Genomic DNA, 14402 nt, shown 5'->3' on the forward strand with positions numbered 1-14402 from the left:
CCTTTGCTGGGTGATTCAACGGGACGTACTATTGATAATTTGGCAATTTGGCACTTAGAGTGTTACAAAATACCAATTCAGAATTGTGTAGTTTTAAGCGAACTACAGTCACCTGTCTTCCTACTGCGTTGCTCATGCCATTTGATTAACTTGGCTGCTGAGAAAGGTGCAAGCAGTTTGCCTATTAAAGTTGATGAACTATTACTCGACATCTTCTATTATTTAGAATAGAGTTGTAAGAGGAAATTCCAAGAGCTTCACAACAAGGAAACGAAGAAGATACTCAAACATGTTTGCAGAAGATGGCTATCGTTAGGAAGGTGTCTACGGAGGCTGTTAGATTAGTGGAATCCACTACTTGGTTTCTTTAAAAGTGAGGTGTTTATTAAGTGCCTGAACTACTAGCTTAACATCATTTACTATTCCAAAAGCCGAGCCTGGCAGTTCCAAAGACCATGAAAAGAGGAGAGCTATTGAGTCGTCAGAATTGGTCGCTCCCTAAAGATTTTTATGTGTCTCAAAATCTGACACTCCTGTGCTGAAGAATAAGAACATTTTTCAAAATATGAAGAAGTTTCTTATGGTTTTGACATCAGCTTTTCATAAAGCACATAGTGCCTTCCTGTATGCTGTCATTTGTTTATTTGAGAAAATCAGTTCTACACTTAGGGATGCTTCCCCTCACGTTCATAAACTACTAGAACCAATGGCGAACCTGTTAAAGCAGCTGCTTTACAGATTTGTTAAACCAAAATTGATCAAATGTTTCCTTTTATTATATGTTCCATACCATTCTATTGTGAATCAGAGAGACAGGGATGAACTAGTCATTGGCGTAGCGACAATGAACTTGGTGAAGATACTTCATGATAGAGATAAATCAACATTCTTTTCATCTGCCAGGGGTTACTTCTGCACAGCATGTGATTATACACTGACTGACAGAGCAAATGCAACACCAAGAAGGAGTGGTTCGAAAGGGATGAAAGTTGGGGAAAAAACAGAGACGGCACGGACGAATAATTGATGTTTATTTCAAACCGATATGCAGGTTACACAATGCGCACGGCATCGACTCAGTAGGATGTAGGACCACCGCGAGCGGCGATGCACGCAGAAACATGTCGAGTTACAGAGTCAGTAAGAGTGCGGATGGTGTCCTGAGGGATGGTTCTCCATTCTCTGTCAACCATTTGCCACAGTTGGTCGTCCGTACGAGGCTGGGGCAGAGTTTGCAAACGGCGTCCAATGAGATCCCACACGTGTTCGATTGGTGAGAGATCCGGAGAGTACGCTAGCCACGGAAGCATCTGTACACCTCGTAGAACCTGTTGGGAGATGCGAGCAGTGTGTGGGCGGGCATTATCCTGCTGAAACAGAGCATTGGGCAGCCCCTGAAGGTACGGGAGTGCCACTGGCCGCAGCACATGCTGCACGTAGCGGTGGGCATTTAACGTGCCTTGAATACGCACTAGAGGTGACGTGAAATCATACGCAATAGCGCCCCAAACCATGATGCCGCGTTGTGTAGCGGTAGGGCGCTCCACAGTTACTGCCGGATTTGACCTTTCTCCACGCCGACGCCACACTCATCTGCGGTGACTGTCACTGACAGAACAGAAGCGTGACTCATCGGAGAACACGACGTTCCGCCATTCCCTCATCCAAGTCGCTCTAGCCCGGCACCATGCCAGGCGTGCACGTCTATGCTGTGGAGTCAATGGTAGTCTTCTGAGCGGACGCCGGGAGTGCAGGCCTCCTTCAACCAATCGACGGGAAATTGTTCTGGTCGATATTGGAACAGCCAGGGTGTCTTGCACATGCTGAAGAATGGCTGTTGACGTGGCGTGCGGGGCTGCCACCGCTTGGCGGCGGATGCGCCGATCCTCGCGTGCTGACGTCACTCGGGCTGCGCCTGGACCCCTTGCACGTGCCACATGTCCCTGCGCCAACCATCTTCGCCACAGGCGCTGCACCGTGGACACATCCCTATGGGTATCGGCTGCGATTTGACGAAGCGACCAACCTGCCCTTCTCAGCCCGATCACCATACCCCTCGTAAAGTCGTCTGTCTGCTGGAAATGCCTCCGTTGATGGCGGCCTGGCATTCTTAGCTATACACGTGTCCTGTGGCACACGACAACACGTTCTACAATGACTGTCGGCTGAGAAATCACGGTACGAAGTGGGCCATTCGCCAACGCCGTGTCCCATTTATCGTTCGCTACGTGCTCAGCACAGCGGCGCATTTCACATCATGAGCATACCTCAGTGACGTCAGTCTACCCTGCAATTGGCATAAAGTTCTGACCACTCCTTCTTGGTGTTGCATTTGCTCTGTCAGTCAGTGTATAATTAACAAGTTCCCTCTCGTTGATGAAGTACTGAAACATGCAATGGTTGCAGATATTTTAAAAATTGAAGATGCCCAGTTTTCTTCTCTGCAATTCTTTATAGAAAGATTCCCATAATTGCTGCCGAGGAAGGACAGTGAGTCGGTTGAGGATGCAGAGAATGTGCTTCAGAACCAATTTGTAGCTCTTTGGATTGAGGACTGTGCTACTGTTGAGAGTGAGAATCTGACAGATAACACCAAATGGGCTGGTTTGATGAACATTCGTGGAGCCGATGGTGTCCCTAAGTATGATGGGATATCAAGGCTAATGCTTTCTGTTCTTACTACTGCACAGCAATGCTGAGTGTGAATGGGTGTTCAGCTTGGTAAAAAAAGAACCAAAATCAGTTTAGGTCCTCAATGTCAAATGAAATTTTGGATTTTATTTCGGTTTCGAAAACCAGAAATACTGGTCCATATTACTCGATTAGTTTTCCTCCAGAATTTTTGAAGGAAGCAAAGAAAGCAACTCATCTCCATCTGTCGTCTCCAACTTGTGATGGATAATAGCCTGCATACTGTGAAATTGACAGAATTTTGTAAAAAAAGTGTACATGTTTTTTTAATAATAGCGTTGATATTCATATTTTCGATTGCAGGTTTAAAGTGCAGAAAAACACTGCTTGTGCACTGTGTGTTCTGTTCCCAGTGTTAAGTGAAATCCGATGAGCTGTCAGTAAGATATAACTTTTTGTATGTATTTCGTTTCAGGGGTGATCTTAACATGCATTTGACTTGTATTAGTATTGTTTGTAATCTCTCCCTCGCCGTCCTTTTTCAATATATATCAGTACTTTCTGACGCATGTGCGTGTTGTTAAAAATTTTGTGTTTTACGAAGATCTGGATTTCTATTTTCGAAAGTTGCAGGTATTCGCTAAAAATAATGACTTGAGTTTTTTAAATAACAGGGACCTCTTTCATTCCTTTACATAGCAGTAGTATCCACTACGGTGCATTCCAATATCCTTTTGTCTCGAATTGTTGTTAAGCTTTGATTTTCTAGCCCCTTTTAGCTGTATTGTCAGGGGAACATTTGTGAGAATATTCAAGCATATGGCAGCTTGCATTTGGGTTCAAATATTTTAGGACATTAGAACATTTTAGTAAAACACTGCAACCTAAGGCTTATACTTTGCCGCTATCGTAACGTCTAGGACAGCATTTTCTTGAGGTGAAATGAAAGCGTCAAGGTAAGGGAACACTTTTTGTCTTTCAGGTTCTCCATGATTTCATCAATGTTATTGGTTTCCATGTTGCATACAGCCTTTGTTAAAGAAAGCAATTAAGAAATAGACTGATGTAATACATGGTAGTGAGTATGAACTTTGTATAATCCTAGTGTGCTACTGTTTGATTGCACGTGAAAGCTATGTAATTAAACATGACCAGGTTGTGACATAATAATATGCTACACTTGTATGATAACAATGTACAACACGTATTGTTACATTCATGAAAACTGGTAACGTACGTCAATTTCCTTTCTGTAGGAATCTGTGGCACCATATCTTGTAAATCTCATTACAAACATACAATGTGAACTCTATATACACATTCACGCTAATCCTAATAATTGTAATCAAAATAATATAGAACAATTTCCAAATATTCTTTCATTCAAGAGTACTTAAATTTCTTTGCCGTGGCATACATCTTGACATTCAAAAACAACAGACAAAATATTAGTCTCACTTCAGCCGCACATTCTCTGTCTTCTTGCTTTTTCGCTTACGGATCGTCAGTTTTCTCCTAGTCTAGCTGAGAGAGTATTTACTACTCCTTGACTGTAATACTGTCACCTCCATAACACTTCCCTTGTCTTGTACCAGTTCGCAGTCAGTTTTGGATTCCCCGTTAGTCAAAGGATGTGCTCCTTTGTATGGTGCTAACCGATGGAAATAAACCACCTTTGGTATTCCGCAGGGAAGTCTAAAAATACGATATATTAAGTCTTTAACACCTCGTACGGTCCATCCCATGAACGCTGGAGTTTAGGTGGCAGACCTCGCTGCCTCCGTGCATTGAAGAGCCTCGCCAATGCCTTGGCTTCGAATCCACCTCAGCCCGAGCATCGTAAGCATGTTTCATTCTGCCACTAATAGCTTCTGTGTTTTTTTCGATCGAGGACGTGAATCTGACCCACCCTTTCTCTCCAACAACTCATATAGTCATCCCCAGCCATCTGGTGCTTGCCGAGTCTACTGACGAACTTGAGATCGGAAGGTAAACGCAGCTGCTCACCGAAGAGAACACAAGCCGTAGTCTATCCTGTCGTTTCATGGATCGAAGACCGCTATGTCATTAAAAACAATGGCAAGTGTTTATCCCTGTCACGTTTATTGTCGGCTACACCTTTGGAAAGTGTTCATCCGTTTAGCTATGTTGCCAAATCCGGCACGAAACGTCGATAGTAGGAGCATAGTCCTAATAAACTCCTGAGTTCTTGTACATCTTTGAGGACAGGTCATTCTTCTGCACGTATCTTCTCTGGATCTACGGCTACATAGTGTTAGGAAAAGACATCTTCAAAATAAGTGACCTTATTTGGAAGAGCTTGCATTTCTTTCGATTCAGCTTCAGCTTTACTCCCTGCAGTCGCTTAAAAACTTCTTCCAGGTTCGGTAGGTGTTCATCGAAAGTCTTACCTATTTCTATGACATCATCCAAGTAAACGAGGCAGGTTTCCCACAATAGACCTCGGAGTACTGTTTCCATCAGTTTTTTCAAACGTATCTGGTGCAGTGCGCATTCCGAAGGACATGACCGTGAAGTGCCAAAATCCCGTATCAATTGAGAACTCTGTCTTCTCTCTATCTTCGGCCTCCATTTCTACTTGTCAGTATCCACTTTTCAAATCCAGAGTGGAGAACAACTAAGATCGAGAAAAATGTGTTTAGAATGGCATCTATCCTGGATAACGGTTGTATTTCACTGTCTTGATGTTCAACTGTCGCTAGTCCACTTAAAATATGGTCGACCCGTCCTCTTCCTTCACTGAAACCACCGGTTACATCCAGGGACTACTAAAAGTTTAAGTGACACCCTGCTTATACATGTCACAAACAATTCTATCAGGTCCCTCTCTTCTTGATAGTGGTGAGCGTCGTGGGCGCCGTCTGATCGCTTGTATTTAGTATTTAATATTTATTGAACCTCACAGGTTTCCACCCAATGCGTGGTTCATATTTGGTATAGCCAAAACGGCATACAATAAAAAATTTAAAAAACCAACCAAATAAGATAAACTGACAATAAAAGGCAATCCTTCCCCATTTGCACTACTTTATGGCCATGATCAACCCTTATTAGTGGTCCATGGACCTTGGCATGCAATGGGCATAAACGGTCAAAAAACAAAGTAAATAAACTAAACAAAATAATAATAATAATCAAGGGAAAGGAAACAAGATTCTCCTTGGACATGCCATGGGGTCCATCGGATACTCCGGAAACGTGACCCCAAGATATAGGTCACCACAGTAGTCATCTTCCGTCCCTGCATGGCCTGTCCAATGTCAACGATCCTATTGTTCCTCAAGTCTAGCCACGCAAACCTTTACACATTTCATTCCTCACTTGACCCACTCTATCTAGCTGAGTCAAGACTTACATCACCAGCCGCTTATGTACACCTCATTCTGCTCACGTTGCAATTTAATCCTGATAACTACTACACTCTGTTACAAGTCATCATATCTCACCATGTTTAATTTCATTTCATTACCCGGCCATTCTTCACATTAAATTTTGCCATTACCAACTCAATAAAATAAACACAACCACACTTCCTATAAACAACCACCACTTATCAAAACTCCTCACTCCCAGCACTTAAATTCGGCCATTACGTATTCCACCACTTCTCCATAAACATTTCAACGGATTCCCTCCCCTACGGGGAACATTATATCACTAACATACTCTCTCCAACATTTACCGACTCAATAATATATACCTCCAGCTCCATCTCATCCTCACCCTCTCTTTCACAATGAACACTCCTCCAGAACACATTTCACCAATACTTTCATCATAGCAACAATTTCATCACACTTCTCAAACACATTTCACCCATACTTTCACCATAAATCACCGATCACTTACCAAATACAGCTTATTCAAAATACAAATACCTCCCTCCATAAACGATATTCCCTCCATACAGGGAACATTATGTAACTAAGATACATTTACCAACTCAATAATATATACCTCCAGCTCCACCTCATCCTCACTCTCTCTCTCACAATGAACATACCTCCAAAACACATTTCACCAGTACTTCCACTATAGCAAATAAATATCTACCTCCAGCTCCACCTCATCCTCAATTTCTCTCAACCCCCCCAGAACACACTTCACCAACAATTTCATCACAATCACTACTCCAAAATATATTCCCTCCATACTAATAGCATCAACTCACCATTACTTCCAAATCACAATTACCATCCATGTGCCAATCTAAACACACCTCCAGAACACATTTTACCAACAATTTATCATCACCTCATCCTACTTTCACCATAAACCACTTACATACCAAGATAGTGATGTTCTGTTTACTCTCTTGACTGTGATTATTGTGTTTTGAACATTAACTGAATTGCTACAATATGATACAATGTTAATATTTTTTGCCTGTGTTCAATATATTAGTTGTTTTAAGATCTTCGCTAATTGGCTGATGATGACACTTGAAATGTGTTGAAACCGGTCCCAATAAACAGGTTGTAACTACTTTTTACTACGGAGTATTGAAAGGTGGATCCTTCCCTATAATATTGTACATCTTCTTACCAAATACAGCTTATCCACTATAATCACACCATCATATTCACTATAATCTCTCCTCCAAAACATATAACTACAACTACTTACTAACATTATTAGAGTTTTTGCTCCTTGTAACAATACCCTCCTCATTTCTTTTTATTCCTCATAGGTCCCTTAAGCTCTTGTTCCTTCCTAAGCCCGACTTGCTTCCTCTGCTCAAACACAGTTCAGTTCTCTGCCTGGGTACCTCAGTGCTGTCCTTTTCACTCTGCACTTCCCTTACTTCACTGCATTCCCTCTTCACTTGCTATGGCCGTAGGTGTATCTCTAAACCTTCCTATTCGCACCCCATTGTCCACCGCTCTTCCCTTTTCACTATTCACCATCACACATACACTAAGCTCCACTGTCTGTCGTTCTTCATCCACCTTCCTGTTTTCCTTGGTATTTTCCTTATCACCTTGTCCGTCTTCTCGAACATTGCTGTGTATAACTTGCCTTTCTACCACTCTCTTCCCCATACTTATCTTCCTCCTGTGTCATATTTTCCTTTAGGTCCAGTAATTTGGTCATGGTCCAAATCCTTTTCCAGCAGCCATTTGTCACTACCACTTGCTGCCCTCTAATTGAAGCTCTCAAACCTTGGTGTCTAGCCCGAATCATATGCTTCTTAAGAATTTTGGCATTCCTGATCCCTTCACTTCCTATGTCTCACCTGATCCATATTTTTCCCTATGTATATTAACCGCATTTTCCATCACTATATCGGCCATTAACGTGGAAAAGAGTTGCACTTTAATCGGCCTATTTCCTTTTGCTTCCCTTTTCTTGCCACATCGTCTGTGTCTACTTCACTGAAATTAATTTTCATTTTCCCCTGAATTATGTCCACCACTTTATAAATTGTAAGCTGTTTGTCCTCCCTCTTTTCCTCGGGCACACCATTTATAAATAGACATTTCTTTCTCTGATTTTATGTACTGATTTCTACTTCTGATTTCAGTTTCAGCATTTCCTCTTCTAATCTTCTTATTTTCTTCCTCAATGCTGCCACTTCTTCGGTGTTATTTCTGACTTTGGCTGTTGTGTCATCTGCCTTTTCCCGAAACCATTTCTTCGTTTTCTCGAACTCCTTCGTTTGTTCTTGTAACAAATTTTTAAGTTGCTCAAATGGGCATAGCTCTTCAACCACCTCTTTTACAACTCCTTTGATTAGCTCCACGTCTTCCCAAATTTTACTTCCGCTGGAGTTTGGCCCGGGGTTTAATTCAACTCCTCGGATACATAGCATTACTCTAATCACCGCTGCTGTCAGCACCATCTCTCCCTTCATTCCCAATACCATTCTACTCCCTCCTAATTTCACTTCTTCTTTCTTCTTTCTCCCCAGCCATCTTCCTATTACTACCCTGTATTGTTCAACACCAGTCATCTTCTTAAATCTCCTCACTTCTTTCTTCCACTCCCTTCCGGGCCTCCCCTCTTTCACTACCGGTACCGTCTACTCAACACGACCTCGCTTGTCGAGCGCTTAGGCTATACTAGATCGCTTGTATATTTCCGGTGTTTATTTTATATTTCACGACAATCGTCCTGCCGTACGGACAGTTCTCGGTTGCGAAGACATCTTCATATTTAAACATTTCTTTGACTTTGTCCGAGGTCTCAGTTAATTTTGAAAGGTGATGGGCATCCTGGGTATTCTTCGTGGTCTTCCCACGAACAAAGGATTATACCGGATTACAACAGGCCACCTGATTGCCTGTCTTCAATGGTATTGGGAACATTTTGGTTCATCATTCTAATTGGAGTAGGCCCCTTAGCATTTACAACACCTTTTCTCACTAGTAATTTTCAGACTGACCCTTCGACAACGGGCTCGACAATTCCCCTCACTTCTCGATCTATGTTATCCATTTGACCCACGATCACATTATTGCTTCTGGGATGAAGTACCTCGTCTGTACTTAAAACAATTTGAATGGATGGACTGCTTCAGCCGCGATGAATGACTTCTCTGTTTGCGAATTTCATGCATCCTCGTTTCAGATCCAAAGTGAGCTCAAATTTAGTCATTACATCCATCCCAGAAGTAACATCTTCTGTGACATCAGCCACTATTTTTCTATGTTCTATCAACTTTCTCCTCAGGCCGATGTTGAATTATTTCTCGCCGTACGTGTGTTCACTGGGTCTTCGGTTGCCGTTTACAATAAAACTATCGTAGGTTTCAGGTCCCATTTTACGGTGTCCTTGACAACGTTGGTTTGGCTCCTGTGTTCAGAAGCAAAGTACGAGCCAAACCATTCACATTTCCGTCGACAATATTACTGTCTAACTGACGCACAAGTGAAATGAGTTGTACAAATGACATGTACCACCCTTCTCGGGGCTGCAGGACTGACACGCAGTCCCTTAGCACCGGACATTTCTTCTTGAAACATTAAGTCTTTATGGCAGCGGATACTGACATGTTCAAGCTCACCACGACTCCAACAGCGTATCTTCTGCCTTCGAGGTTGTCCATCCTCGTTGGACTCGGATTTCAAAACAATAATCTCTACCCTTTCGTTTAGAGGCTCCTCTTCATCCAGCCGTCGAAGCAGCGCCTGTAGAATTCGAGGTCTCTTTAGCAGCTTCCCAATGCACGAGCTAACGCATCATCTAACGTATTTGGGTGCACCAGACGAGAGTCTCTTTGTAATTCTGGGCATTTATACCCATCACAAGAGACTCTACATATAGCTGTTCTATGGAATGGTTTGGAGTTGAAATAAACGCCATACAAACAAGACGCGCAATGTCTGCCTCAAATTCTCTTTTGTGTCTCGCCACGTCTTTGGTGTCTGCTACGAAGTTGACTATGATACATTTCTTGAAGATCTTTATCATCGTTCCTCATCTCTAATCGAGCCACCAGAGAATTTAAATTAGATTGCTCGCTGTCTGTTATTGCTTGGAGTATATCCAGCACATCACCTCACTGTACAATAACCAAGGCAGTGCCTTTTTCTTCTCTAGTATAGCCATTGGCAGCGGCTGCGGCCTCAGATTGTCTTCGATACGTAGACCACGGAGAATTGCAAACATGAGGTGGTTATTTCTCACGCACGGTCCCTGCAACATTCCCTGAATTAACTCTGAATTCAGCGGTTGGCCAGTTCATTCCTATGGACTTCTTTTCCACTATTGCAAGTCGGTCCTCTATGGCCGTTGTTTTACGCTCTACATCGGTTTCTAATTTTAATCTTTGATCAGTTTCAATTACTTTGATTCTGCAAATCTCTAATTTTCAGCCTGTTTCTATTAACATGTCTCTTGTACTTTCTCCAATATACTAAAATTTTCGGCTTGTCTCTTTAGAACATTCTACGAACTTACAACATGTGTGCATGTCGTTTGGTACCCGCGCACACTCTTCCCTAATGACTGCTTCCAAAGTGTCCAAATCACGTGGTTTTCTGGCATACACCTTCTCTTTCAAATAGCCTCAGACGAAAAATCCAATAGGGTCAAGTCTGGACTTCTCAGTGGCTACCCAACATTTCCGCGATGCCCAATAACGCGGCCCGTTAAAACATCGTCAAACCATTGTGGGGAAGTCAATGCAAAATTGGGAGGTGCCCCATCGTGCATTAGGTGCACATTGTCCACCCCGTCCCTGGTTGAAACAGTGGAATAAACAAAAGTTTTGAACATGTTGCAACGGTCTGTCAGGAATATTGGGCTCCGACTGCAACGGTGTGCTGCCAATGCTAGTGCCTACATTGAAATATGAAATGGCAAGGACCATAGTGTATAATAGAATAGAAAGCAGCCATGTAACGTTGTTAATGACAGAATAATAGTGAAACAAAAATAGGGATATCATAGTGGATCACACTGTATATCCGTACATTCTGCTTCTATTGCTGCTCGAAGTCGTGACCGTAATAGGGCCTTGGTTCCGTAAATATCCTCATCACGTTCTTCCAGCTCGCACTTCAGATCGGTAACTTTTAAATCATTCAACCTCACTTTCATCAAAACTGTCATTACTTGTATTGTCTTCCGTATATCCTACAAACCATTAAAGATTACGAATTGTCCAAAGACTCTCCCATTTCTGACACCAGTTGGTACATTCGTTGGTACCGGTAAAGTATGCCAATTTCTTTTCCGTCGAAATATCTTGTAAATCTCATTACAACTTACGAAGGAAACGGTGCAACGGTTGAGTTGGCCGTGCGGTTAGGTGCACGCTGCTGTGGGCTTGCTTCCGGGATTTAGTGGGTACGACCCCCACTGTCGGCAGTCTTGAAGATGGTTTTCCGTGGTTGTCCATGTTTACACCAGGCTAATGCTTGGGCTTTACATTATTTAAGGCCACGGCCGATTTCTTCCAACTCCTAGGACTTTCCTATCGCATCGTCACTATAAGACCTCTCTGTGTCATTGCGACATTAATAAAACCCTACACACACACACACACACACACACACACACACACATACATTCACGCTAATAATAACAGTTTTAACCAAACTAACATACAATTCCCCAATATTTGTTAATTCACATGTACTTACATTTCCTTTCCTTGGCATACAGCATGACATTCAAAACAACAGACAAAATATTCTCACTTCCGCCGCACATTCTGTCTCTGCATGCCTATTTGCATAGTGACCGTCACTTGTCTCCCGATCCAACTGAGAGAGTTATTACTACTCCTTGACTCGTAATATATATGTTAGGGTCACAGTAAATAATATTTATAAACTATTTGCCATGGTTGAGCAGATCTTGCTGATTGTCTGCAAATAGATTTCTCAACATTGTTAGTGTCTAAAACACTGGGGATTCTCTCAGGCGACACAAGGGCTTTTACAAAAATTAATTACACACCTGCCACAAACCACAGTGTGGCTGAACAGGATCGAAGTTTCAAAGCATATGCCGTCCTTTACTGATTGCAATAGATAAATATTTGCCGCATATAAGAGCTTGTACTTCTCGTTCAGTCTTTGAATTAGGTAATCCATGAGCTCGTACATTTCCAAATCGTCAGATGCTTATTGTGCGTGATATTCTGATGTTGGGTATTCGAGAGAAAAGACGCAACACTTCCTCGTAACAAGCAAGAGCGTTAGAAATTCACGACTACAATCTGAATTTGACCTCGGATGATGCTCATCGTTAGGAATGTGACGGTCATTAGGAACGAGCTCTCTGAATTGGATATCATTGAGTGAAATGTTCGGTGGCAATTGCTAGTGGGGTTGACTGTTGAAATATTTGTCACATGTTTTCAATTTGTCACTGTAGATCGAGCCCAGAGGTGAGCTATGCCGATCATTCACCACTGGATAGCGGACAACATCCCAAGGAACATAAAGGCGATCGTCCTATCATCTGCGGTCACTGCGGAAAGCTTTTAGGTAGCAGAAGCAGTCTGTCGGAGCAAGTTAAGATCCACATTGACCAGGCATTCCGCGTGTGTGGAATTTGTCAGAATTGCTTTACTGAGTGCAGCACTCTGACAGGGCATATGCGGTTGCACACGGGTGAGAAGAGATTTCAGTGTTCAGTATGCCAGAGAATGATGCGATGTTCTGGTCCTTTGACAAACCATATGAAATCGCAGAAAGGGTTTAAGCCGTACTGTTGCAATTTCTGCGGAAAGTCCTGCAGCGATCTAAGTGATATTGAAAAACACTTGCTGGTACATACAAGTAATATGCCATACTACTGCTATATCTGTTGTAAGCCTTTTAACGATAAATCGAAACTTAACAGACATATACCCACTCATACAGGTGACAAGCCATACATCTGTGATATTTGTACGAAGTCCTTGGGACGGCAAGATATCCTTACTAAACACCTCCGCGAGCATACAGGTGATTCCCTGTATTGCAATATCTGCTGCAAGTCTTTTAGCGATAGATACAAAGTAACCAGACACATGCGGACTCATACAGGTGAGAGGCCCCATTCATGCAAGACTTGCGGGAAGTCCTTTAGCGAATTGTCAACTCTGAAGAAACATTCTCAGTTGCATACAGGCGAGAGGCCGTACTGGTGCAATGTCTGTGGCAAGTCATTTGGCCAAAAACATTGTGTAACCAGACATATGCGGACACACAACGCCGACAGGCCGTACTAGTGGAAATCTGTTGCAAGTTCTTTACCGATAAAGCGTGTAGGCGTGAACCTTTCCTGATGATATATCAGTGGTAAAGTCTTTAGCCACTAAACCTCTCTAACCAGATATACGCTGTTTTTTTTGTCCTTGCCAAGTCTTTTTGCGATTAGGCAGTCCACCCCAACACATGCGATCGCATACAGGCGAGAAGTTTTACTGTGCTATGTCTGTGGAATGTAGCGTTCAAGGCAACTTAACCACACACATGCGGACGTATACTGGCCAGAAGCCTTACTGGTACAAGAACCGTGACGAGGCGTGTACTGACAAAGCCAATCTTCTCTCATACAGAAGAGAAACGATACTGCTCTAATATCTGTGTAAAGGCCTGTAACGTTAAGTCCAATCTGACCAAACCTTGCTGTGTATACTGGTAGAAGCCAAGCTATTGATCAGTCTGCTGGAAGTCGGTCACCCTGCAACGCCCGCTGTCGTAAATTATTCGGACGCATACGCGCTACAAGGCAAACGAGTATTGAGTCATGCATTTAAGATATTCAGTCGTGGAATATAAATAGTGCTCACATGGAGTACACTGGCGAGAAGCATCCCTGCTGTATATCTTGTAGCAAGCCTTTCGAACGCAGCACTGTGCTGTCAATGATAATGGTAACTTTAAACGTCCAACGTACGTACACACATACACAATAGGAATAAAAACAAGATACATGTAAATAGTCATCATTTCAGTGAAAAATCAAGAACTTTGCCACATATTTCTCTTGGAGAATGTTCCATGTATATGAGCTGAAGGTGTGGCTACTATCAAAATTTGACCAAATATATTGTATTTTAAAGTATGTTTGTATTTACCTTTTATATTTGTTTTAGCTTCCTCTGCGAACCATGTGACCTTGCCGCGGTGGGGAGGCTTGCGTGTCCCAATGATGCAGATAGCCGAGCCGCAGGTGCAACCATATCGGATGGTTATCTGTTGAGAGACCAGACTAACGAATGGTTCATCGAAAGGGGGGTAGCAGCCTTTCGGTAGTTGCAAGGGCGGCAGTCTAGATGATTGACTGATACGGCCTTGTAATAATAC

The 14402-nt window shown here is 42.7% G+C and overlaps 1 protein-coding gene across 3 annotated transcripts in view; it reads left to right on the top strand.

Moving 5' to 3' along the window:
* LOC136874206 (zinc finger protein ZFP2) overlaps positions 1–14110 on the top strand; it is a 179776-nt gene extending 165666 nt beyond the window's left edge. For all 3 annotated transcript variants that reach the window (XM_067147839.2, XM_067147841.2, XM_067147840.2), the window contains one exon: positions 12481–14110. In XM_067147839.2, the coding sequence (XP_067003940.2) occupies positions 12481–13321 (841 nt within the window). In that variant the 3' untranslated portion in view covers positions 13322–14110. The remainder of the gene's footprint in view (positions 1–12480) is intronic.
* Positions 14111–14402: the final 292 nt, after the last annotated feature.

The sequence above is a fragment of the Anabrus simplex genome, chromosome 5, assembly GCF_040414725.1.
Source record: "Anabrus simplex isolate iqAnaSimp1 chromosome 5, ASM4041472v1, whole genome shotgun sequence".
NCBI lineage: Eukaryota > Metazoa > Arthropoda > Insecta > Orthoptera > Tettigoniidae > Anabrus > Anabrus simplex.